This window comes from Pygocentrus nattereri, chromosome 7 (genome assembly GCF_015220715.1).
Source record: "Pygocentrus nattereri isolate fPygNat1 chromosome 7, fPygNat1.pri, whole genome shotgun sequence".
Classification (NCBI taxonomy): domain Eukaryota; kingdom Metazoa; phylum Chordata; class Actinopteri; order Characiformes; family Serrasalmidae; genus Pygocentrus; species Pygocentrus nattereri.
This window is the reverse complement of record NC_051217.1, coordinates 20,650,482-20,677,961: the sequence shown is the minus strand read 5'-3', so window position 1 is coordinate 20,677,961 and position 27,480 is coordinate 20,650,482. Positions and strand designations below refer to the sequence as shown.

General features: G+C 40.3%; 1 protein-coding gene across 2 annotated transcripts in view; it reads right to left on the bottom strand.

The window, feature by feature from the left end:
- The window catches only part of LOC108433433 (segment polarity protein dishevelled homolog DVL-3), a 73,296-nt gene that overhangs the window by 18,212 nt on the left and 27,604 nt on the right, over nucleotides 1-27,480 (bottom strand). For both annotated transcript variants that reach the window (XM_037540076.1, XM_017707992.2), the window contains exons 2-4: nucleotides 16,456-16,525; nucleotides 7,683-7,810; nucleotides 488-630 (exon numbers count right to left, since the gene is read on the bottom strand). In XM_037540076.1, coding sequence (XP_037395973.1) covers nucleotides 488-630; nucleotides 7,683-7,810; nucleotides 16,456-16,525 — 341 coding nt within the window. The remainder of the gene's footprint in view (nucleotides 1-487; nucleotides 631-7,682; nucleotides 7,811-16,455; nucleotides 16,526-27,480) is intronic.

Sequence of the window (27,480 nt, the reverse complement as noted above, 5' to 3'; positions counted from 1 at the left end):
GTAGTAGCTGAAATTTAGATGTAATCAATTGGCCAAATAGTGTCCCACCGACCAGTGGGACCAGTCTGACCAGAAATCTGGATTTGAAGACTTCTGGTCTAAGAATTCAGCCTACTGTTGGGAGTTTGCAAATTTGATGCAACAGCCGTCCCTCCTCCCCATCACTCAGCACGATGCTAGACAACACTGGCGCCTGTTAGCTGACGTTGGCTCTTAGCCAGGGGTTTCCAGGCAGTCTGGATGACCCTACATTACGCACATTTTTGTGCTTTGTCTCATCTAGAACACCTGATTCAACTCATTAATTAACGAGGAAACTCTTTGTGTGCTGGATCAGGTGTGTGAGCAGGGAAACAACAAAAATGTGCAGAGCAGTCAGAGGAGGTCAGCAGGACCATCTAAGTATACAGAAAAAAATCTGAGGGTGGAGCATCTGAGGCTGAGAATATGAGCAAATGAAGAGCTTTGGACAGGTGGTCAGTCTCACCATGGTCATGGGTGTCTTTCCTGCGGGGTCTCTCTCTTTCTCTTTCTCTGTCCCTCTCTCTGTCTCTGTCTCTTCGCACTGATGGCCCAACCTCCGGCTCCGCATCATTGTCCAGGTTGTCCTGACTGCCCGCTGCATTGGCACTACAGAGATGGTCAAAATATGAGGTCAGTTGGTAAAACAGGAGAGGCACAAATTGAAGGAGAAAAGAAAATAGAAGTACATTTTTACAGAAATACATTTTTTTTGTTTTTTTCCTCCCATATTTGTAATTTATTACCTAGAAAATAAACCGACTGCCTCACAGGGGGTGACAATAGTGCGTGTTTCTGATTCTACTTAATCAATTTCTGTATAAAGCTGTTTGCACAACTCAGACACAGCTACCCAATTTACATGCTGATTTTTAAAGTGAAAAAAGGAAACATCTCTACAGCACAGCTATGTAATATTTAATAAGCTAAAAAATAATAAATCAGAGTTTTAAAAAAATCATAGTTGCCACATGCAAATGTTTTGACACCCAACTTTATTAGTACTTACAAACACCACTTTGCAGATATCAGTGTTTTTTGTAACATCCTTTCAGTCTTTTAAGAATACTCTTCCTTGCAGAAGTTGACTGTTAACATACTTTTTAATTGTTTTCATTACATATGTTACATATTGCTATTTTATCTCTATTCCTTATTTGAGCATTTATTTTATTTCATATTATTTATTAATTATCTATTAATTCTTATTAATTCTCTTTACTCGTTCAGTTTTATTTATTGATTTTTTTTATTTGTTTTAGTCAAATAGATTTAACTTTAACTTTTTTTGTTTAACATACTCAGCTACACGCTAAACGAGGGTCACCCTCAATATATTTCAGAGTCAAAATTAAGGTTGATTCACTGAAATGCTATTTCATACTTCAGACATGGTTTGGAGATCTTGGAAAAAATGTGGCAGATCTTCCACTATTTTACTATCAGCATCATTCCATTAAAACTCAGTATACATGTGGTTGACTGCTGGTTTTGGATAGTAAATAAAATGGCAATATTTGTGTTGTAGAACCATTTCATATCAAAACACTCTGAATGACTTGGTTTACATTTCCATAACCAATTATGCTGAAATTCTGAAAAACTGGTAGAATTTCCCTTTCAATACAAGTGAAGGGAGGGTGGTTTGTTCCTTGAGGGAAGTGCAGTGGGAGAGTAACTGCACAAAATTAGCATAAGATTATCCTTCAAAAATAAAATACATAAAAAAGGAAGGCAGAAAGCGAGATAGAAAGCCACACACACACACACACACACACACACACACACACAAACTCAAGCACACACACACACAAGCTCATGTACAGGCCGGCGCCTTTTAAGAGACCCCCGCTGTCTAAATGTCAAGTGCTGTTATCGAACCGTCAGGATTTTTTAATGTTAGCCAAGCCTGAGAACGCCGTGAGCAACACGCATGCCACTGTGTGTGTGTGTGTGTGCTTGTGCATGTGTGTTCCGGGCTCTACCGCCAGCAGAGGGCACTCATAAATTGCTGTACTTTTCCAAACTGCTCCCAGCCACTTTAATAATTAAGCTGTACACTCAGGGGGGCTGGCAGAGCAGGAAACACACACACTCACATACAGGAAACGCCAGCAGGACAAACAACCATACACACACATATGTTCACACACAGATAAAGGCAGTGGGCAGCAGACACACAGAACTGTGGGTAAATCTAAACCTGTGGGGATTCAGAGGGTAAAATTCCAACACTGAATTCCTGGGAGGGGATGGGGGGTCTTTTGCTACAACAAGAATACTTTTCAAAAACTTCAAAAAAACAAAACTCATTCGATCACAGCTGTCCACACATTCACTTTGCTTTCAGTCAGTACAGTTCAACTAAGTGCTGTGCTGATGTTATGGCAATGACGGACTACAGCTTTAAAGGGCCCACAGCGTACATTTATTGTCCCTTATCCGTTATCCTTTAACGTTTTTCCAAGTGTTTCTTTTGGTCCATTCATCATGAAATGGAATTTTCAAATGTTTTAAAAAACTGAAAAATGGAGATAGGAGGTTTTCTTTCAACAGCAACAATATATATATATATATATATATATATATATATATATATATATATAGTCCATTTTATCAGCTCCATTTACTATATAGGTGCACTTTGTAGTCCTGCAGTTATAGACTGTAGTCCATGTGTTTCTCTGATACTTTGTTGTATATATATATATATATATATATATATATATATATATATATATATATATATATATATATATATGTGTGTGTGTGTGTGTGTGTGTGTGTGTGTGTGTGACGCAAATTTGGTGAAGTTTTCTGCTTAGAAAAACACTCATATTTTATGCAGGTCCTTATCTTTAGCAACTCCTTCCAAACCTGTTGTTACAGAACATCTGAATTGACCGGCAGTACTTCTTTTTGTTCAGCCAGATGTGATGATAATGGGATTTAACAAATTTTTGTGATGGCTGAAAGTTTCAAAGACACATCTGAAACCAAATTTATGTTTTTCTGTCCGGTTAAAATGATAAACTACTTCAAAAAACCCTACAAATTCTTGTTACTTTTTTACTGTATTAATGTTTGTTTGCATTTATTCCAATAGTGTATTCATGACCAAAAAAGGCGTTATTGACCAGATAAACTATTTTCAACAACTTGCTTTCTTTTCTATGACTTCCGCATGACACTGTAAATATTCCATCACATCATTATTCATATCACAGTTAGCCTTAACGTACACATGACCACAAACACACATGAACAGAATGAAGCCTCAGGGTAATGGAGGCTCTGGCAGAGGAATATTGATCCGTATTGATGAGTGAGTGTGGGTGTTGAGCTTGGGGGTTAATCAGATTTATAGGTTCTGGGCTCTTAGGTTTATTGGACACTGACACTCGCTTTAGTAAAACACACTCGGAGTGACCAGGCCACTTCCACTTACACGTATTGACCCCCAGCATTCGCTCAGTAAGAAGGAGACAGAGGTGATTAGTTTAGTTAGAGGACGTTTGTGCCTTTGGGACGGAAGGGTAATGACTGTGGCAGCTTCAGCTTCTCCTCTTCTCTAAGTATCTTCACTAGTAGGGGGCAGTACACTGGTTCATCTAGTATCTGGATTATTCTATAAAAATGTCCACTTTTGTGTCCCTAGCGTTTACAAATATATTACAAACGTGTTAGGGTTAAAATTATTTTTTAAATAATTATTAAAATGATTATTTTAACAATTACACCTTCTTGAGCTGCAATTTAGCAATATTGGTTATTAAATCAATTATCTAGAACTCCAAGCACCACAAAAGAGCTCATCCCCACAGTCATGTGGAAAGGCTGAGGCCATGTTCTGAAGAAAACATGCTTTTCTGCTATTTTAACTACACTGTACTTGACTATGAAATATATGATTTAAATAACAAAGAAAACAAATGGCAAATATTATAAAATATATAATAAAAGTTGTGGTCCCAGGAGTCGTTTCACTGGTGTTACCGCGTATCAGAAAAACTCTTATTTTAAAATAAAAGTTACACTGATGATGTCACTCGACCTCCTTTCTCCTGTTTTCTGAGGCTCTATGAAGAAAAGCACATGGTGAATCCACCAAGTGTCTTTCAGTTCTCAGAGATTTTTTCATTTAGTTCACAATTTCATATGAAGCTTTTAGCTGACGTCACTGGTGTGACCGACTTTATTAATTGAGGTAATTGTGAAAAATATAGAATACAAAAGGATTAAGCATATATTAGTGGATTTTCCATGATTGACAACATGTGGTGTGATGCTCTGTAGCAGCGATTTTGTACAATGCATTTTTCATCAAAAATGTCTCTGGTGTTACCTTTATTATGTATACGGATAGAAAGAAAAGTGGACGTTCCTGTAGAATGACCCATACATCGAAAGTCCTCCTCAGGTATAAGTCCCATCAGGGCCATGATATCAGTCTGTCACAAACAACTGCAGATGATTTGATGTATGAACAGTGCAAACCACCCTTCATCAGCACCGTTTGAGACAAATGCTTGGTTAGTGTAGTGGGTAACACCTCTGCCTTCTACGCTGTAGACTGGGATTCAATCCCCACCTGGGTAAACACCCTACACTATATCAATAAGAGTCCTTGGGAAAGACTCCTAACACCACCTTCGCCTACCTGTATAAACTGATCAAATTGTAAGTCGCTCTGGATAAGAGCGTCAGCCAAATGCCATAAATGTAAATGACTTGAGATATTAGACAAAGCTGGAAGTTCTTATCTGAATTTCACGTTCCACCTTAAATGCAGCAGCTATATTAAAGCACCTGCACAGGTGCCAGAATGTGCCTGCCACTCAATTTAAGGTGGCGAAAAACCAGAAAGCAATACTGACATAGGTTCATCGATACAATGTTCGGTTCTGTTTTGACTATTTTGCACAATACAATATTTCAGATTTACTTTGGTTGTTAAAAATAGCTATTATTAAAAAAGGAAGGGACATCCTTGAACAAAAAGGCCACTCTTCATCTACAAAAATAGTTTTACCTAAGCACAACCATCAGAAATATAACTATACTGTGATTTCAATTTTGGACCATACCACTCACTGCTGTCTTCACCTGTTACAACAACTATCAGTCTGTTTATGATGAACTTTAATTTCTCTGTGATTCCTCAATGTCTGGATTTCCGTAACAGTTAACTAGAAGAGAATTAATGTTCTGTGTTTGAATGTGTTTAGTGACGTATTTGCAGTTCGTGTTGTCTTGAGACTGGATTGGAAGACTGGTGATGAAAAATACCCTCCATGCTGGTGCAGCTAACTAACTCGCCAACCATTAAAAGTAATGACAGAAAAAAAAGAGCAAAATTCTACATTCGCGAGAGTACAGTGCTGCTCACTGATCGGTGGCAATAAAAATAAATATATTTTCCATGGTTGGTGACTTAGTCAGTCTGAGGTAGCAAATAAATGAGATGCAGGTACTCAGGGGACAGATTACTGATATAGAAATCTTCCAGATTGTACAGGACATGGACTGAAGATGTACAAGATGTCAGTCTATATATGTGAGTACAAATTTACTGGATTGAAGGTGCAGTAAGATCAGAGTGAGCCTGATGGTGTGGATGAGGTGTTTTGATTGTCCATGGAGATGATGACTCAACTATTTATAGGTATATGTTTGAGTAAAATGAAAATTGTTGTTTTATTCTATAAACTACTGACAACATTTCTCCAAAATTCAAGTCATTTAGAGTGTTTATTTGCAGAAAATGAGAAATGGTCAAAATAAAGAAAAAGATGCAGTGCTTTCAGACCTCAAATAATGCAAAGAAAACAAGTTCATTTTAATTTAGAAACAATAATACTAATGTTTTAACTCAGCAAGAGTTCAGAAATCAATATTTGGTGGAATAAGCCTGATTTTTAATCACAGCTTTCATGCGTCTTAGCATGCTCTCCACCAGTCTTTCACATTGCTTTTGGGTGACCTTATGCCACTTCTGGCACAAAAACTCAAGCAGCTCAGCTTTGCTTGATGGCTTTTGACCATCCATCTTCCTCTTGATTACTTTCCAGAGGTTTTCAATGGGGTTCAGGTTTGGAGATTGGGCTGTGAAATTTGGTGGCGTTTCGGTGATGATCTGGGGATGCTTCAGTAAGGCTCAAGACCTGGTGGTCCTTCATCCACACCTTGATTGACCTAGCTGTGTGGCATGGAGCATTGTCCTGCTGGAAAACCAGACCTCAGAGTTGGGAAACATTGCCAGAGCAGAAGGATACACGTTTTCTTCCAGAATAACCTTGTATGTGGCTTGATTCACACGTCCTTCGCAAAGACGAATCTGTTCGATTCCAGCCTTACTGAAGCATCCCCAGATCATCACTGAACCGCCACCAAATTTCACAGTGGGTGCAAGACACTGCAGCTTGCACGCCTCTCCAGGTCTCCGTCTAACCATTAGATGACCAGGTGTTGGGCAAAGCTGAACATTGGACTCATCAGAGAAGATGACCTTACTACAGTCCTCTATGGTCCAATCCTTATGGTCTTTTGCCAACTTCAGCCTGGCTCTTCTTTGCTTCTCATTGATGAAGGGCTTTTTTCTAGCTTTACATGACTTGAGCCCTGCATCTAGGAGCCTGTTTCAAACTGTTCTTGCCATGCACTCACCCCAGCTATCATTTTCCATTCTTTTTGTAGGTCACTTGATGTCATCCTGTGGTGGCTGACTGACATTCGAATAAGTTGACTGTCATACCGGTCAGTGGAGAGATTTTGCCCTCTGCCGGTCTGTAGCTTTGTTGTGCCCAGTGTCTGCTGCTTGACCTTGTTGTAATGAACTGCTGTCTTAGAAATTTTAAGGATGGAAGCAACATGACGCTCAGTGTATCCCACTGCCAGTAAAGCCAGAATTAAGCCCTTCTTTTCCTCACTCAAAACTTTTCTTTTCAACTCTTTTGGCATGGTCAATAGTTTTTTTTCCTTTTCCAATTACTTTTGAGCTATTTTTAGCACTTTTTTGCCATCCAGCTTGTCCTATTGCAAGAGGATAGTGATAACCACAGCAGTGTTTTTTATACTTTTCCTCGTTAAATAAGATTTGGTTCAGGTGATCACATAATCACAACCACATTAAGTAGAAAGAGGTGTACTTGTGTTGGAATTCAACTGACACTGGAATGGAATGGCTGTCATACATGTAGAGATGCAGATTTTAGAAAACTATTCAATGGTCTCTGAATTTTTTCCAGAGCTGTATGTATGTACGTATCTATCTATCTATCTATCTATCTATCTATCTATCTATCTATCTATCTATCTATCTATCTATCTATCTATCTATCTATCACAATTTGCTTTCTATCTTGACTATCACAGTTTCTAGTAGCACCATGCTGCTGCTACAACTCAAAATATAGCTCCCTACTGTTAAGATTATGGACCTACACTGCACGATAGAGTAAGAATACTGAAACCGGTACAGTTTCTAGCTAGAAACCACTATTATACTGAGCACAGCAAGCGTCAAAAATGAAAACAAAGTGGATTCTGGTGCTTCAGTGCCACCTGACACATGCAACTAGTGTGCAGTGCTACACTGATTAACACAGGCACGCATTGCACTGTCACTCTCTCACGTCCACATACACTGTGGGGTCACTCACTGGAACGAAGGTGGTCTAGAGTCCCCGATGCCTCCCGTCCGCTCTAACGGAGGAGGCAGTTCCGCCTGGCTTTCAGCACCACAACCTGAACCTCCATCTGAACCATGGGACCCATCTGCTGACACCAGCTACAGACAGAGAGAGAGAGAGAGAGAGAGAGAGAGAGAGAGAGAAGCAGACAGAGTGTGAGTCATCATCAGTTTACTTTTTAGTGCCTTAACTGAGATCAGACACTTTACAAGAAATACACAACAAACAACATGACTAAACACCAGAGGGAGAGTAAAAAGATTAGCGCTGTCCCTGCTGAGTAATCTACTAATGAGTAATCTACTCATTATTTTTAGATTTAAACACATATCAATCCCTTAAAATTCAGTAACTGCACTGACTACATTGCAAACTGGCTTTTTCTTAAGCCATTTAAGAGGTTAATCAAGTAATCAGTTTTTGAAAAAGGCTAAAAAATAAAAATGGGCCTATACGAAGACAGAAAAACACTACAGTTTGAGCACCCCCAGTCCAATGACCCGTGTTGTTGATTTAACCCATTTTCTACAGAGAACATCCTTAAATAGCTTCTGTTAATCCGCTGAGTTTATCGTATTTAAACAAACCTATAAAAATAAGTTTTGCAAAGCCAAATTTTCTGTTAATTGTTTTCCCTAAACATGTTTAATAAAGCAAATAAACAGTAGTTGTGCATTCGAATGTGCGGAGGCGTGTTTCTCTGTAGTGCCCAAATTTGTCCTAAATGACGTAAAACCATTTATGAGTTTTTCTGTCGTCTCATCCTGCGATCAAAAATAGAAAAAACTAAAAAAAAGCCTTTCATTTGCATGGCCAGGACGAGTGAACACAGTGCATGATTTTCAAGCAATCATTCAATAAATATTAAACTATCTAACAATGTTGCACAGTGTGACTAACTAGGAGAGGTGAGCTGGTTAGCAATAGCTTAGCTAGCATGATAGCAGCTATGCATTTTAGCATTTTTGCTAAGCTAATGAGAGCTTAGTAGGTTTGTTTTTTTTTTCTCTCACATTGTTTCTCCTAACAGGGTATTAGCTCAGGGTGGTGAGCAGTGGGTGGGAAATTATGGGCAATTTAAGGTTGATGCCTGATATATATATACTGCTCAAAAAAATAAAGGGAACACTTAAACAACACAATATAACTCCAAGTAAATCAAACTTCTGTGAAATCAAACTGTCCACTTAGGAAGCAACACTGATTGACAATCAATTTCACAGCTGTTGTGCAAATGGAATAGACAACAGGTGGAAATTATTGGCAATTAGCAAGACACACTCAATAAAGGAGTGGTTCTGCAGGTGGGGACCACAGACCACTTCTCAGTACCGATGCTTTCTGGCTGATGTTTTGGTCACTTTTGAATGTTGGTGGTGCTTTCACTCGTGGTAGCATGAGACGGACTCTACAACCCACACAAGTGGCTCAGGTAGTGCAGCTCATCCAGGATGGCACATCAACGTGAGCTGTGGCAAGAAGGTTTGCTGTGTCTGTCAGCGTAGTGTCCAGAGGCTGGAGGCGCTACCAGGAGACAGGCCAGTACACCAAAGGACGTAGAGGAGGCCGTAGGAGGGCAACAACCCAGCAGCAGGACTGCTACCTCCGCCTTTGTGCAAGGAGGAACAGGAGGAGCACTGCCAGAGCCCTGCAAAATGACCTCCAGCAGGCCACAAAAGTGCATGTGTCTGCACAAACGGTTAGAAACCGACTCCATGAGGATGGTATTAGGGCCCGACGTCCACAGATGGGGGTTGTGCTCACAGCCCAACACCGTGCAGGACGCTTGGCATTTGCCAGAGAACACCAGGATTGGCAAATTCGCCACTGGTGCCCTGTTTTAACCCCCTCTTCACAGATGAAAGCAGGTTCACACTGAGCACATGTGACAGACGTGACAGAGTCTGGAGATGCCATGGAGAGCGATCTGCTGCCTGCAACATCCTTCAGCATGACCGGTTTGACAGTGGGTCAGTAATGGTGTGGGGTGGCATTTCTTTGGAGGGCCGCACAGCCCTCCATGTGCTCGCCAGAGGGAGCCTGACTGCCATTAGGTACCGAGATGAGATCCTCAGACCCCTTGTGAGACCATATGCTGGTGCGGTTGGCCCTGGGTTCCTCCTATTGCAGGACAATGCTAGACCTCATGTGGCTGGAGTGTGTCAGCAGTTCCTGCAAGATAAAGGCATGGAAGCTATGGACTGGCCCATGAATTCGATTGAGCACATCTGGGACATCATGTCTCGCTCCATCCACCAAAGCCACGTTGCACCACAGACTGTCCAGGAGTTGGCGGATACTTTAGTCCAGGTCTGGGAGAAGATCCCTCAGGAGACGGTTAATAAATGCTGATCTTTGCAATTTGCCAAATTTTGCTACTGAATGTACCAACAGAAACGCTCCAAAAATATAGTTATATTAACTTCCATTTAAAGGAAGAGGAAAAACACCATTTAAAGTTAAGAAGGTAAAGCGTTGGCCCTCTCATCAGGAGATTATGAGTTTGATCTCTGGTGATGCTACAGCCATCCATAGCCAGCTGTCCTTTAGAGAACAACTGGCCTTGCTCTCTGGGTGGGTAGGATGGCCCCACCATCTCCCCACATCACTCAGCGCGATGCTAGTCAGCGCAGGCGTCTGTTAGCTGACACAACTGATCTGGCGGTTGGCGCTTTCCTCTGAGCGCGTTCGGCTGTCCTGTGACGTTCACTGGTCTCAGAGGAAGCCTGTGTTAACCTTCATCCTGGTAGCACTGGTAGTGCCGTGTGACTGGGGGGAGTCCAAACTAGGGAGTAGAATTGGAGACGACTAAATTGGGGAGAAAATGAAGCATGTTTTTTTTTCTTGTTCTGTAAAGTTTTAATTTTGGAGATTAATAATTATTATAAATACTAATTAATATAATTAGTAATATAATATATTACTAATTAATATAAAATCTATAAAATCCAGATATTACAGATATTATTAGAGAGAGAGAGAGAGAGAGAGAGAGAGAAACTGTTAAATAGAGAAGAGCAGGAAATAAAGTACCCTTTTACCTGGAACACAGTTTATCTGGAACACGCACACACAGGACGTCCTAACCGAGTTCTTCAGGCAGAAATAAATGAATCAGAAGGTAATAAAGTGAGCAGTGAGGATGGTTATTGTGCCTTCGTAAGAGGCCGGTGAGAAAGAGAGCATTGACTGTTTTTCAGCGTGCGGACAGAGGCTCATTTATACGCACACATCCGCTCATACAGCCTCCGCACGCTGGCCCACAATGCCCTGCACCCCGTCCGCTTCTCTGATTCAATCTTCTCGTTAGGGACGGATATTTCTGTAGTGTTTTTCACTCACCCTGTGACTTCACTTAGCTAATCCAATCAGGGGGACGTGTGAGAGGCCGCTGTTCTCTCTAACACAAAGACACAAGGCTCAGCGGAGGTCAATAAGCACCTTCCCATTCATAAACAGCTTACGGCTGTCAGCGGTAAAGATGGATTTCTTATGTATGGAAGCTCATTCCTGCATGGTAAAAACAAAAAACAAATACAAGATAATGACTTATTTTCTCAAAATACTGACTTAGTATGTCGAAATGACTTATTTTCTGACTTAGAATGTCAAAATAATGACTTTTTGTCTCATAATATTGACTTGGTACGTCAAAATAATGACAAATCTTCTCAAAATATTGACTTAGTATGTCAAAATAATTACTTTCTCAAAATAATGACTTGGTATCTCTCAATAATGACTTATTATTCTTATTATTTTTTGTCTATATAAAAATGTCTGCTCTCTCATTGAGTGAAGGGGCAGAGAAGTTAGAGCAACTTTCTGTCAAAATGAAACGTGCATGTAGACCAACTTCAGCTTGTGGGCCTCATTTTTGGGCAGTCGTGCGCTAGAACCAACTGGAACAAACTAGAATATTCTGGAATAAAACATATTTGGTTAAATCTGATAAACACATTGTCTTTTCTTGGTTGCTAATTGTGTAAGTTTTCTCAAATCTCAATCCAGTCTAAGCGCTTATGAGTGCAGTGTCCACTAGAGGGCGCTCCTTATTCCACCAGTCATGAGTTGCAACTGCAGAGGTTGCAGTGAAGCAACAGTGCCAAGATCCGCCTTCACTAAAGGCTTCCACAGGCCCTGGGCTGCATGAGAAAGTGGCTGGTATGAATGTGAAGTGGAGGACACGCATATTTCCCTGAACCCCAGGCTCCGGCCTCCGCTGTTAGCATGCTGGAAAAAAGCATCTGAAGGCAGCGGGGAGGAAATCGGCGATAAAGAGCGCACCTTCTGTTTCTCCACGGAATGGGGGGATTAAAGAGAGGGGGGATCTGGCAACGTAGGCCCGGTGTGTGTGTGCCTGAATGAGTGCATTCTTCCTGTGTGTCTCTTGGCCAAAAGGAAGAAGAGAAAGGCATGTGTGAGTTTGGAGCGGAGAGAATGAGAGAGCAGTGGGTGTATGCTCCCTGAGTAGAAATCATACGCTGATGGAATCTGTAGCTACATGGTGGAAGGGAGAGACAAACACGGTAATCACTATTCCCTACATCACAGCACTACAGAGAACACTACCAGTGGCAATATGGCAAAAACATAACATCAGGATACAAGCAGACCTTCTATGATATATGACACATATCACAATATTTTGTTTTTATGAGCTTTGCGAACAAGTTGGAATGAACAACAAGAACCATCAATACAGTAAAGGCACATTTAATGAACTTTTCAATAGTTTTGGGGGAAAAAAAAGTTTTTATAACTAAACATTTTCATGTCACTATTATATCACTATTCTCTACACTGGAGCACTATATACAGTACAACACTACCATTGGGAACTGAAATGGTTCCCTAATCACTATTGCCTAAATTGAAGCACGTACAGAAAATGGTCAATAATCACTATTTTATGGATTACAGATGCCCTATATAGTAAATAAAGCATAGTTAGTTTTTATCATTGGGTAAATATACACAATCTATGTATTTTAGAGAGGATAAATAAAGAGGACAGAAACGCCAGTACAGCTATATACATGCAAGTATGAGTCAGGGAGTGATTGAGTGAGGTAGTGAGTGAGTGACTGAGTGAGTGAGGTAGTGAGTGAGTGGGCTGGGCTCGTCTTCAAAGCGTGCTCTCTGCTCTCTCCATTACAGCACACTGCGCAGCCAGAGAGATGAGTAATGAATTATCCAAGAGTGGCATTACCTCTCTCTCTCACACACACATACACACACACACACACACAGACACACACACACACACAGATGCACATAAAAACACATCATATCAGGCAAAGACAGACACAAACACTCAGACATAGAAATATATCCTATCAGGTATGAACACTCTGGCTGCACAGTTTTGAATTCTGCAATACACCTTGCAAAATCTTAAAAACCCCTTTTGAAAACAGGCTCATTTCATGGGAAACTGAATCTGCCTCACCACTGTGAATGAAAAAGAGTCTGATATATTATGTGAACACTGTTAAAATGTCAAATACCAATTACGTCCCAGTCTATAAAGTCCATATATGAAAACTAAGCAGGAAAACGACCTGTTTTGAATCCACTGTCTTTTGTAATGTCACAAAAATCAATGCTTTTACATATATCAGCCTGTTTATCTACAAGGAGCATTTCAGCTCACACTGCTTTCTGAATGAGGCTCAACACCTGACAATCAGAATCAAGCTCATTTACATATTTCAGTTTTAAAGGTACAGTAACAAAAAATAGTCTGTTTAATTCTAAGGGATAAAGGAATAAAGAGGGGTTGAATAATGGTCCAGTGAAAATAACTTAGTAAATTAGATGCATGTGATATTAATATGTAAAGATTTATAATATGGTGACTCTGACTTTTAAATGGTTATTTCAGGCTTTACAGGGTGACCTGCAGCAGCGCACACTCAACAAATTTGATCCTTTTTTAATACTTGATTTTAAAGATGCTTTATTGGCCTCCGTTATTTGTATGATCACGTCTACAGCTAGACGTATCTAAATGCTCACAGCAACATTCATGTGAAGCTGTGATAGGTCAGGATGCTAATAGTACAACTATAGCACTATATAGCACTAAAGCACTCACAGTCATAAAATCACTACTTGCTGTATTAATGTTATTTGAAGTTTTTGTAATATTAGTGCTTTTATGAGCTTTTTAATTCTTGCCTAAAACTTTTTGTGTTAAAAATGTCTTGATTCTACAGAGCTCTAACACACCACACTGACAGATCTAGCTTGGATAAACCAAAGTTCTCCAGTAGAACTTTTTGCAACATCTACAAGACTGCCCTCTAACAAAACAAACCTCAAATGACACACGTGAACTTATAAAAGACCACAGAAAAAAAGCCCAGTCATTTCAGAGTTGATGCAGCATAAGCCCCGCCCACTACTCTAACAGGATGCACCCAGATGCCTAGTTTTGAACTCTGACAATGGTTTCCACAAAACACTGACAGACTGGCTTATTCATCAAAATGATGAAAAAAAGAGTGCAGATTTGACTGCCAGTGACGTACAAACTACTACACAAATGATGCATTCAGCTCATGTGCGTGAAATCAAGTGCCAGCCTACCAGCACCTCATGAGATATAATTCGAAAGATACACACCCTAATTTACGCATATGTTTCGATAGAGAGCCAATAAAATGACAGCATTCAGCAGCTTGTGAGCCAATGTCTGCGATCGTAGGTGGAGTCTGAGGTCAAACAGTGAGTTCATTGCTCCCCCTACTGACTAAACTTTATAACGTTGAAATTGCAACAACTGCACAGAATTAAACGTGAAAACTTTGTTCTCTGTTCTATCTTTATTCTTATTATATGTATTACAGATTATACTGACAATAGTTTTGGTTCGTAAACCTGAAATCTAGTAAGCACAGTGCTCTGAATGTCACTTTACAACACTCTGTTGAAATGATTACACTCTCAATGAACATGCACACGAGTTAACTTATCAAGGCTACAGACTTCAGAAAAACACCTGCTCCTGAGATTCATAGAAGTAACAGAAGGTAAAACAAACCATGCTGAACCCAATTATGCGCACACACACACACACACACACACACACACACACACACACACACACACATACACACATACACACAGCTGCTGTATGTGTCCATCTTCACATGTTCTGTGTGGTAACAGAACTGCAGATAGGACTAGCAGCTGTTTTATAATTCATAAACATTCGCTGTCAATTTAATCTCAGCATGGGGTTCAGACAAACAACACCCACCCCACTCAATTACACTCTAACATCACATCTGTCCTCAGGTATGAGCTGACCTGATGAAAAGTCTGTGTGCATTACAGCACAGTAAGCAGTGCACTGAGCCCTGGTTTATAAAAAGCTGGTAACATTTATGTTACTAATGCCAATGTTGTGGGAATAACAGGTACATTAAACCTTATTGGACGAAGACTCTGCAATTTGCATGATTACCGTTATGATCTGTGATTTTAATCCAGTATGAATCTGCACTGTGTGTAGTTTTACAGTCTGACAGTAATAACTGTAGAATGATTTTAATCCAGTATGAATCTGCAGTGTGTGTAGTTTTACAGTCTGACGGTAATAATTGTGGAGTGATTTTAATCCAGTATGAATCTGCAGGGTGTGTAGTTTTACAGTCTGATGGTAATAATTGTGGAGCGATTTTAATCCAGTATGAATCTGCAGTGTGTGTAGTTTTACAGTATGATGGTAATAATTGTGGAGCGATTTTAATCCAGTATGAATCTGCAGTGTGTGTAGTTTTACAGTATGATGGTAATAATTGTGGAGCGATTTTAATCCAGTATGAATCTGCAGTGTGTGTAGTTTTACAGTCTGATGGTAATAATTGAGGAGCGATTTTAATCCAGTATGAATCTGCCGCGTGTGTAGTTTTACAGTCTCACAGTAATAATTGAGGAGTGATTTTAATCCAGTATGAATCTGCAGTGTGTGTAGTTTTACAGTCTCACAGTAATAATTGAGGAGTGATTTTAATCCAGTATGAATCTGCCGCGTGTGTAGTTTTACAGTCTGATGGTAATAATTGAGGAGCGATTTTAATCCAGTATGAATCTGCCGCGTGTGTAGTTTTACAGTCTCACAGTAATAATTGAGGAGTGATTTTAATCCAGTATGAATCTGCACTGTGTGCAGTTTTAGAGTCTGATGGTAATAATTGAGGAGCGATTTTAATCCAGTATGAATCTGCAGTGTGTGCAGTTTTAGAGTCTGATGGTAATAATTGAGGAGCGATTTTAATCCAGTATGAATCTGCAGTGTGTGTAGTTTTACAGTCTGACGGTAATAATTGTGGACTGATTTTAATCCCGTATGAATCTGCAGTGAGTGTAAGTTTAACAGTGTGCCAGTAATAATTGTGGAGCGGTTTTATTCTAGTATGAATCTGAAATTAGGTTCCAGTTTCAGCCATGGAATACAATTTTGGTGCCTCACTAATTTGTTGTTTTTTAGCTTTTAGAATTGACTTCACTGTATTTTGCAGGACAAAAGGCTTGACACTGAGATTGTAGATGCTGCGCTGCTTCTGAAACACTTTATGGGCACCAAAATTAAAAAGAAAAAATGTTCCACGCAGCGACAGCACGTGTGAAACAGGCCTAATGTTACTGCCTGAAGCCAGTGAGGCACGATGGAGCACAGCGTACAGGTTTGTGTGTGTGTGTTGAGAGAGTCATGCGAAGAACACTCACTCACCCATGACACTACACGGCCGTTGAAACATGGTAATTTGGCGTTGTCATCTGATATCTCTTCCTTAACAACCCTGCAGACAGAGGGAGACAGAGAGAATAAGAGAGACTGAGTGAATGTTCTAGGATCTAAAATTTAAAACACATATAACTTCATATATTAAATATATATATATATATATATATATATATATATATATATATATATATAGATATATATATATATATATATATATATATATAATGTCTCGCTGTTATCGGAGCAAAACCTTGTATCTCCAGAACAGTAACTTTACAGGAAAAACAAAGAACATGCTTTCTGTTCTCCATGAAAGGGCAACAAGCATTTTCAAACAATCCCAAATTTTTAAATATGATACAAATGTTGAAACATGTGTTAGGGTCACTGTACATCCTCACACACACACACACACACACACACACACACACACACACACACACACACACACACACAGGTTAAGTCACATAAGCACAATTTGCGCTTCGTGCCTCACAGCCCCTCCCCCTTCACAGCTGCTCCCTGAAAAGGTGCTGACCCCAAATGACCCCGTTGTCATGGAAACCACTGTCAAGGAGATGGGTGAAGGACAGGCGGCTGGTGAAGGACGTGAGAAACGCGATATATTAAATAATACAAACGCGGTTAACGATCACGGCACCACTCATGCATTATAAATCAAAACTCCTGTCTTTAATCACATCCCCTCTCTCTCTCCCCATCTCTCTCACTCCCTCTGTCTTTCTCTCTCTGTCTCTTTCACTCCCTCTTTCTCTCTCTCTCACTCTCCCTCTTCTCCCTGTCTCTCTCTCCTCATCTCTCACTCCCTCTTTCTCTCTCACTCCCTCTGTCTCTCTCTCTCTCTCCCCATCTCTCACTCCCTTTCTCTCTATCACTCCCTCTCTCTCCTCTTCTCCCTGTGTTTCTCTCCCCATCTCTCACTCTCTCTCTCCCCATCTTTCTCACTCCCTCTGTCTCTCTCACTCCCTCTTTCTCTCGCTCCTCCCTGTCTCTCTCCTCATCTCTCACTCCGTCTCTCTCTTCTCTCACTCCCTCTGTCTCTCTCTCCTCCCTGTCTCTCTCCCCATCTCTCACTCCCTGTCTCTCTCTTATCTCTGTCTCTCACTCCCTCTGTCTCTCTCTCACTCCCTCTGTCTCTCCCTCTCCCCATCTCTCTCACTCTCTCTCCTCTTCTCCCTCTGTCTCTCTCACTCCCTCTTTCTCTCTCCTCCCTGTCTCTCTCCTCATCTCTCTCACTCCGTCTCTCTCTCCTCCCTGTCTCTCTCCCCATCTCTCTCACTCCCTGTCTCTCTCTTCTCTCTGTCTCTCACTCCCTCTGTCTCTCTCTCACTCCCTCTGTCTCTCTCTCTCTTCTCCTTCTGTCTCTCCCTCTCCCCATCTTTCTCACTCTCTCTCCTCTTCTCCCTCTGTCTCTCTCCCAATCTCTCTTGCCCTCTCTCTCCTCTTCTTCCTCTGTCTCTCTCTCTCTCCCTCTCTCTCTCTCACACTCTCTCTCTCACTCCCTCTATCTCTCCTCTTCTCCCTCTGTCTCTCTCTCTCACTCTCTTCTCCCTCTGCCCCCCCTCTCACTCCCTTTCTCTCTCTCTCTCACTCTCTTCTCCCTCTGCCCCCCCTCTCTCTCTCACTCCCTCTCTCTTTCTCACTCCCTCTCTCTCTTTCTCTCACACTCCCTATCTCTCTCTCTTCTCCCTCTCCATCTCTCTCACCTCTTCTCCCTCTGTCTCTCTCTCCCCATCTCTCTCTCTCTTCCTCCTTCCCTGTCTCCGTCTCCCTCTCTCTCTCACACTCCCTCTCTCTCTCTGTCACACTCCCCATCTCTCTCTCCTCTTCTACCTCCGTCTCTACTTCCCCATCTTTCTCGCTCTCTCTCTCCTCTTCTTCTTCTCTCTCTCTCTCTCTCACACTCCCTCTCTCCCTCTCTATCCTCTTCTTCCTCTCACACTCCCTCTCTCACACTCCCTCTCTCCCCATCTCTCTCTCGCTCTCTCTCTCTCTCCCCATCTCTCTCTCTCTCCTCCCTCTGTCTCTCTCCCCATCTCTCTTGCTCTCTCTCTCCTCTTCTACCTCTGTCTCTCTCTCCCTCTCCCCCATCTCTCTCACTCTCTCTCTCTCCTCTTCTCCCTCCCTCTCTCTCTCTCTCCTCTTCTCCCTCTCACTCTCTCTCCCCATCTTTCTTTTTCTCTCCCCCATCTCTCTCACTCTCTCTCTCTCCTCTTCTCCCTCTCACTCTCTCTCCTCTTCTCCCTCTCACTCTCTCTCCCCATCTCTCTCGCCGTCTGTCTCACTCTCTCCCCATCTCTCTTGCCCTCTCTCTCTCCTCTTCTCCCTGTCTCTCTCACTATATCTCTCCATCTCTCTCTCCTCTTCTCCCTTGTGTGCATGATGCTAATTGTTGCGGTATAAGCTACTATTGGCTGTTAGCTACATCAGCCTCACCTTACATTAAAGCTAAAACTAAAAAAGCAAACTTCAGATTCCATAACATAAGAATAGAAGCAAGGATGATGAGCTACATTCAGGATAAGGAGAAACTATCCAAATTAATTTTATTGCCAAACTCTTCCTTTAAAAGAAAAGTGCTGCGGTAGCAGAGACAGGAAAAAGATGACTTTACCATCCACTCCCCCACCAAGAGATAATGAAGAGAGAGAGAAACGGACAGAAAGAGAACATCTCTCAGCTCCTGTCTCCATAGTAACACACCTCTAAACACGGCACTGTCAGAAGTCTGGCAGCTTCTTCAGCAGTGACTGAACTGCAGGGCTGACTTTATTAAACAGCAGAAATACCTTAATAACTCACCCAGAACACAAATACAGCAAACATACAGCCATAGTCTCTGTCCCAGTCCTCCTACATCTCCACATCTCAGTCTCCTACTTTATACCTTAATATTATACCCAATACACCTTAACACAACTACTGCGCTCTAACATCACACTTATTACACCTTAACACAACTACTGAGCTCTAACATCACACTTATTACACCTTAACACAACTACTGCACCCTAACATTACACTTATTACACCTTAACACAACTACTGCACCCTAACATTACACTTATTACACCTTAGCACAACTACTGCACCCTAACATTACACTTATTACACCTTAACACAACTACTGCTCTCTAACATCACACTTATTACACCTTAACACAACTACTGCGCTCTAACATCACACTTATTACACCTTAACACAACTACTGCGCTCTAACATCACACTTATTACACCTTAATACAACTACTGCACCCTAACATCACACTTATTACACCTTAACACAACTACTGCACCCTAACATTACACTTATTACACCTTAACACAACTACTGCTCTCTAACATCACACTTATTACACCTTAACACAACTACTGCTCTCTAACATCACACTTATTACACCTTAACACAACTACTGCGCTCTAACATCACACTTATTACACCTTAACACAACTACTGAGCTCTAACATCACACTTATTACACCTTAACACAACTACTGCACGCTAACATCACACTTATTACACCTTAACACAACTATTGAACCCTAACATCACACTTATTACACCTTAATACAACTACTGCACCCCAACATCACACTTATTACACCTTAACACAACTACTGCACCCTAACATCACACTTATTACACCTTAACACAACTACTGCTCTCTAACATCACACTTATTACACCTTAACACAACTACTGAGCTCTAACATCACACTTATTACACCTTAACACAACTACTGCACCCTAACATTACACGTATTACACCTTAACACAACTACTGCACGCTAACATCACACTTATTATACCTTAACACAACTATTGAACCCTAACATCACACTTATTACACCTTAATACAACTACTGCACCCTAACATCACACTTATTACACCTTAACACAACTACTGCACCCTAACATTTCACTTATTACACTTTAACACAACTACTGCACCCTAACATTTCACTTATTACACCTTAACACAACTACTGCGCTCAATCATCACACTTATTACACCTTAACACAACTACTGCGCTCAATCATCACACTTATTACACCTTAACACAACTACTGCGCTCAATCATCACACTTATTACACCTTAACACAACTACTGAGCTCTAACATCACACTTATTACACCTTAACACAACTACTGCTCTCTAACATCACACTTATTACACCTTAACACAACTACTGCGCTCAATCATCACACTTATTACACCTTAACACAACTACTGAGCTCTAACATCACACTTATTACACCTTAACACAACTACTGCACCCTAACATTACACTTATTACACCTTAACACAACTACTGCACCCTAACATTTCACTTATTACACCTTAACACAACTACTGCACCCTAACATTTCACTTATTACACCTTAACACAACTACTGCACCCTAACATTTCACTTATTACACCTTAACACAACTACTGCACCCTAACATTTCACTTATTACACCTTAATACAACTACTGCACCCTAACATCACACTTATTACACCTTAACACAACACTTAGTGAACTTTAATATTACACCTAATACACATTAATACGACCATTACCATTAACCTCTAATATTACACATTATACATCTTAATATTACTCCACTACATCACTATTACACTGGTTACACCTTATTATGACTACACCTTAACATTACACCCATTACACCTAATTACAACATCTTAATATTACAACTACACCTTCATATTACACCCTTTACAGCTTGACATTACACCAATTACACCATAATATCACACATATTACACACTCATTTCATCTTAAATGCGTCCAGTCACGGCCCGTTGCTTCAACTAAGCTAGAAAAGCACTGGAAGTCGCTGACGCTGACAGCCTGAACGACGGTGATATTTACTAAACTGACGCTCAGATGACTGAACAAAATGTACATGTGAGACAAACGGCTTGAGAAATTTGAATGTGAAACTACATTCAGCTCCATTTTTGGGCCAGAGAATCTGCTGTGTGCTGATGTGTAAACACCACAGGTTTATCTGTTTACTGCTCAGCTCTGTTTTAACTGTTTTACACAATAAAGATATTTTACACTTGCGTAAGTTGTTAAACACGGTTCTTATTACGAATCACATAATCGTAAATATTAAAGAGACACAGTAAATAAACAAAAATACTTTAAGCATCTAATAAATACAACCCCATGGGACGCTGCGCAAAACGTAAATGAAAAACAAAATGCAATGATGTACAAATCATTTCAACCCTGTATTTCATTGAGAACGGTAGAAACATTTTAAATGGTGAAACTGAGAGATTGAAACTGACTGAATGCCTGCAGTCCAGTCACCCACCCATTGAGAACACTGGGCACACTATGAAATGAGTAGTGTGACAAAAGCGACCCTGAACTGATGAGCCACTGAAATCCTGTCTCAAACAAGAACAGAAAAACGTATCACTTTCAAAACTACAGCAGTGATTCCTCAGTTCACAGAATGTTGTTAAAAGAAGAGGTGATGAAACACAGTGATAAACAGGCCCCCGTCCCAACTTTTTTGGAACCTGTTGCTGGCATCAAATTCAAAATTTCTCAGAGTCACCATTTGATAGGTTGTCTTTGTACTATTTTCCTTATAAAAATATGATTTACATTTACATATCATTGAATTCTATTTTTATTTACACTCTGCACAACTTTTTTGGAAATGGGGTGGTACAATCCAATAAGTAAATGCCATCTATCCAAGCTGAGTGTGTTTTATTTGTGACACAGAACATAGATTTTATCAAAATATATATTTTTTTAAATGTAATTGTAGAAATATCATGACTTATAGGTGAGTTGGGTTAGATAGACTTTGTATCAGTGCTTGATATCGGCCGATACTAAAGGGTCAGTTATTGGTATCGGTATTGGAAGGGAAAAAGTGGAATTGGTGCACCTCTAATCATTATTTTGAGGGGTTTTTTTGAAGCGGCACTACAGGTTCTATTTTGTCTGTTCCCCCTTAACAAACGTCAGAAAACCAAAATATTGTAATGCATATTGTGTGTTGTGAAAGTATCTTGAAGTATTGTGATTTTTTTTGCCATATCGCCCACCCCTACAACAGATGATCAGATATCAGCCAAGAATTCCCAAACCGCTGCATCCCAAGCTGCCACACCTAGTCATTAAGAGCCCATCCTCTGAACGCTTCTGTGTTTTTCTATACTGAACCCACCCAGTTCAACCCATGAGCTCGCCGTTGAGCTCTTCATGAGCTGTGCTGGGTGTGTTTGAGCAGAGAGAACTTTAAATCATGCAGAACAGGAGATCTCCAAGCACTGGACGCTGATGAATGTCTATCTGAGGAAAGCGAGCACAAACAGAAAATGATCTTGCTCATTTAATCAGCTATTAAAGGAGGAGCTGTACACAATTCTCCCCTCATCACAAATGCAGCTGATCAGTTTTGAATCTGAGCTATGAGGCTAATGCAGCCAGCAAATAATGTAAGCTTATAGCCACTAATTAGTGCTGTACTAAGTGCATAGATAGATGGATAGACAGACAGACAGACAGCCAGACAGACAAACAGACAGGCAGACAGACAGACAGACAGATACTTTATTGATACCAAAGGAAATTTAGCAGCCAGTATCAGTCACACAACACAGGACAGTAATAAAAATAAGGGTGAAACAATATAAAAAGAAAAAATACAAAAACTGTCTACACACACATATACAACTAGAAACATACACACATCTGCAATAAGATATATAACCTGAGATGAAAGAGGCAGTGCAATAACAGCACTTAATGACAACCCTGAATACATATGTGCATAATGTGCATATCGCTGCTGTCGGAACAAAACCTCGTATCTCCAAAATGGTAACTTTACAGGAGAAGAAAAAAACATACTTTACTTTTAATGTAAGTCAATGGAACCAGAATTTTTCCAAGTCATTTTAGGCCGTTTCTTTTGGTCCATTCATCATGAAACTTACACACAATGTGAAGGGTAACAGGTTCCTTCATATTATGTCAAAAAATGAAAAATGACAAAAAGTGATGTATTGGTACTGAAATAAAGTGTCCAGGTGTGCAAGATGTGTGTTACGGTTTACAGAAAGTGCAATATGTACAGTAAGGTGTCCACATGAGTAAATAAACAGAATAAACCTATGATTTAGCCTGAGATAAACGAGGTAACGAGGCATGCCTAAATCAAAGCTGTGGTTTGGTGTGAAATGTAGAAACTTGCTGACATTTCTTTACAGTGCTGGTGATGGGAACCAGGGGTGGCCATGACTACAACACAAATATAGCCATTTTATTTACTATACAAAACCAGCAGGGAACCTACATGAGTCTTCTGAGCTTTTTTCCCCGCAATTTTCTCCCATGCACTAGTTAGGACTAATCCAATCACACGATACGTCCAGCACTAGGAGGGCGATGGCATCTTACCCACCCAGAGAGAGCAAGGCCAGCTGTGCTTTCTAGGACTCCCGGCCATGGATGACAATAGCATCATCAGGGATCGAACCCGCAAACAGTTGCGCCACTCAGGAGCCCTGAGTCTTCTCAGTTTTATATCCCTGTTGTCGGAAAAAAATCTTGTATCTCCAAGAAAAAAATTTATAGGAAAATTTACTTTACTTTTAATGGAAGTCAATGGAACCAGACATTATTCCAAGTCATTTTAGGCTGTTTCTTTTGCTCCATTCATCATGAAGTTTACACACTGTAAAGAACAACAGGCATTTTCAAATTATGTCAAAAACTGAAAAATGGAGATACAAGGTTTTCTTCAGACAACAGTGATGTGCAATGTTGGTGATGGTAAAATAGTGATAAATCTGAAAAAATAAGCCTTCTTTGGGGATGATGTTGCCTCAAAACAGGTGGCGTGCAATCCTCCACCAGGAGTGGATTGAAATATATTTTGGCACAAAATCTCATGAAAACTATTACAAAACAATTTCATAACCATTTTATGTAATAACGCTCTGTGAGGAGCTTTCAGAGGCATTAAACTCTTCAGACGTCTGGTTCCCATCACCACCACAGTGAACAATTCTGATTCAGCCATCATAACATAATACTATCATAAAACCGGCATCAGGCAGTGAATTCATAACCATTTCATGTAGTATCTTTTTGTGAGGGAACTTTTAGAGGTGGATGTCTGGTTCCCATCAGCAGACTCAATAAGGTCAGGTGGCTTGTTGGACGTTGCATAAGTGCATAATGTACAGAGCAAAAGCCGCTCTCAGGTCATATAACACATTCACTACTGGCCTTTTAACGAGAGGTGTCTGTTTAGCTGTTGTGAACATGTTATCTCTCCTTCTACATGTTGGTTATAACATGATATAGAAGTGTGTATTTACTTTTGTGATACCAGTTACATCAGAGACAGGAATTTTAACCATTTTTGCTTTTTAAATGTCCACTACAATAAGTAAATATCCAAGAACGCAAGAAAATATTTTACACTGTTGCGGAAAATTTTTTTAAAATAGAATTTATTGCATGTGTCTCGCAGAAGAGGACATTCATACCTGATCGTTCAGTTTAGTGGTTTGTCTTCGTGTTTTAGGCATATGTTATTATGAGAAAAGAAATTTGAGAAATTTGAAAAAAAAAAAGTTTACGTTTATGTTTATGGCATTTGGCTGACGCTCTTGTCCAGAGCGACTTACAATTTGATCATTTTACATAGGTAGGCGAAGGTGGTGTTAGGAGTCTTGCCCAAGGACTCTTATTGGTATAGTGTTGGGGGCTTGTCCAAGCAGGGGATTGAACCCCAGTCTACAGCGTAGAAGGCAGAAGTGTTACCTACTACACTACACCAAACCACCAAAACCACCAAAAGTGTTTACACGCACTAAATAACCGGATCATAATCGGATTTCTGTAGTTTTCGGATTATTCAAACGATGATGTAAACGGCACACTCTGATTTATTAGATTGGATCTAATAGAAATCTGATAAAGAGGCTGGATTTTAGCTTAGGAATCAGATTTCTCAGTGCTGTGAACTCTTACTCTGATTTCACTTGGATTTCTCAGTCTGCGCATGTGGAAAAAAGACGAGCCAGGAACGAGCAAGCAGCATCGCTGCAAGACGCAGCAGGACACTTTTGGAGCGATGTTGAAACCAAATGCACGCTTGATGCAATGAAAGATTAAAATGTTCTTCATCTTCTGGATGATGCATGTTTATAGTTTCAGGTAAAGTGGGTTGATGTTTAAAAAAAAACTGCAGTATGAAGTTTGAATTTTACTTCATGTTTACGTCACATCTTCTGTGAGTTTATTGGCTGGTTGCAAAGCAGAAATCTGATTACTGTCTGACTCATGTAGACTTGGACTTTCCCCATTATCTGATTACTCAAATGCATGTAAATTCGTTGATCGCATTATTAAAATCTGATTTTCTGCAGTTATCGGATTATTAAGTGCAGTGTTTTATTTTTGGAATAATGTCTAATGTCTGTAAACGTTGTTAAAGTTCGAAAAGGTTCAATTCAGTCCACATGGAAACAAAGATGAAAGCTTAACTGTTTTTGTGATGTAACAAAAAAACTAAACAAAAAAAACAAATAATTTACATACATCTGCCTATCCTGCCTGCATTAGTTCAGCCCGCCCATTCACACTCACCCTATAAGGAGCACTTCAGCCTGGATTGCTTTCTGTATGAGGTGCAATACAGAACAGTCAATCAGGGTGGAGCTCATTTATATATATATATCAGTCTTAAAGGCACAGTACCAAAAACAGCCTGATTAAGTCTGAGGGATACGGAGAGGCTGGACAATGGTCATGTAAAAATTAAGTGGACCCTCAGGTGGGCTTTACCAACAGAATGACAACTCAGTATATCTTTAGAATCTCTGCTGTTGGAACAAAACCTTGTATCTCCAAAATGGTAACTTTACAGGAGAAGGAAAAAATGCACTTTACTTTTAATGTAAGTCAATGGAACCAGAAGTTTCTCAAAGCATTTGAGGACGTTTCAAAACACAACAATGTCTTTTTGGCCAAAGACGCAGTGGTTTTAGTGAATTTAGTGCAGTGTGCACTGCCTGCTGAAAAGAAAACTTAATCACTGCATCGCTCATTCCGAGACCTCCCCCTGACCATGACTCATCCCAACTGCCACCTCAGCATGATCAGCGGTAATTCAGTCTCATTTAACTCTGTGCTGAGTGCCGTGTACTACCAGCTTAACAGTCCAGCAGAGAGAAAGCATTTCATCTCTCCTTTATCTTCTTAGTGCACACTGTTGGTTGGAGGGGTCGCAAAAAGATTTACACTGACCCAACACTGTTTCAAATCCACATCTGGATTTTCTGCATGACCACCTCCTTGTTTCTATGCTCATTGTCCATTTTATCAGCTCCACTTACTCTATAGGTGCACGTTGTACACTGTAGTCCATCTGTTTCTCTGATACTTTGTTACCACCTTTTACCCTGTTCTTCAGTGGTTGAAAACCTTCAAGAAGACACTTTTCAAAATCTACCTTTGCCCACATTATAACTGCCTGCTGTTGCATTTTGAAAAACGGCCTCATTCATCAAAGTCTCTGCTTCTTAAAGTAACACTTCAGCAAATATGCATACAGTTTCCCTCTTAGATCAAGGCACCATCCTATTTCTTATTTTCACCCCTACCCTTGTTTTCGAGTTACAAGGGGTACTGGTTGAAATCTTCTTCTACTAAATGAGTCCCTCAAATAAACAGAGCATCACTAAATTAACAGCTACTAGCGCTGCTCTGTAGGCGACCCTGCCCGTCTGCAGTGACAGCACAGGAGAGTTCAGTTCCTCACTGCTGGGCTTTAGTTACATTTAGGGCATCATATGCCTTCAAATACGAGGATATGATAAATATTTATTATCGTCCACCCCAAATTCTTTGGGGACACATTTTACTATATTGACCCTCACGGAAAAGTCACATGAATTTCACACGTGAAAAAATGAGTTTTTTTTTCACAC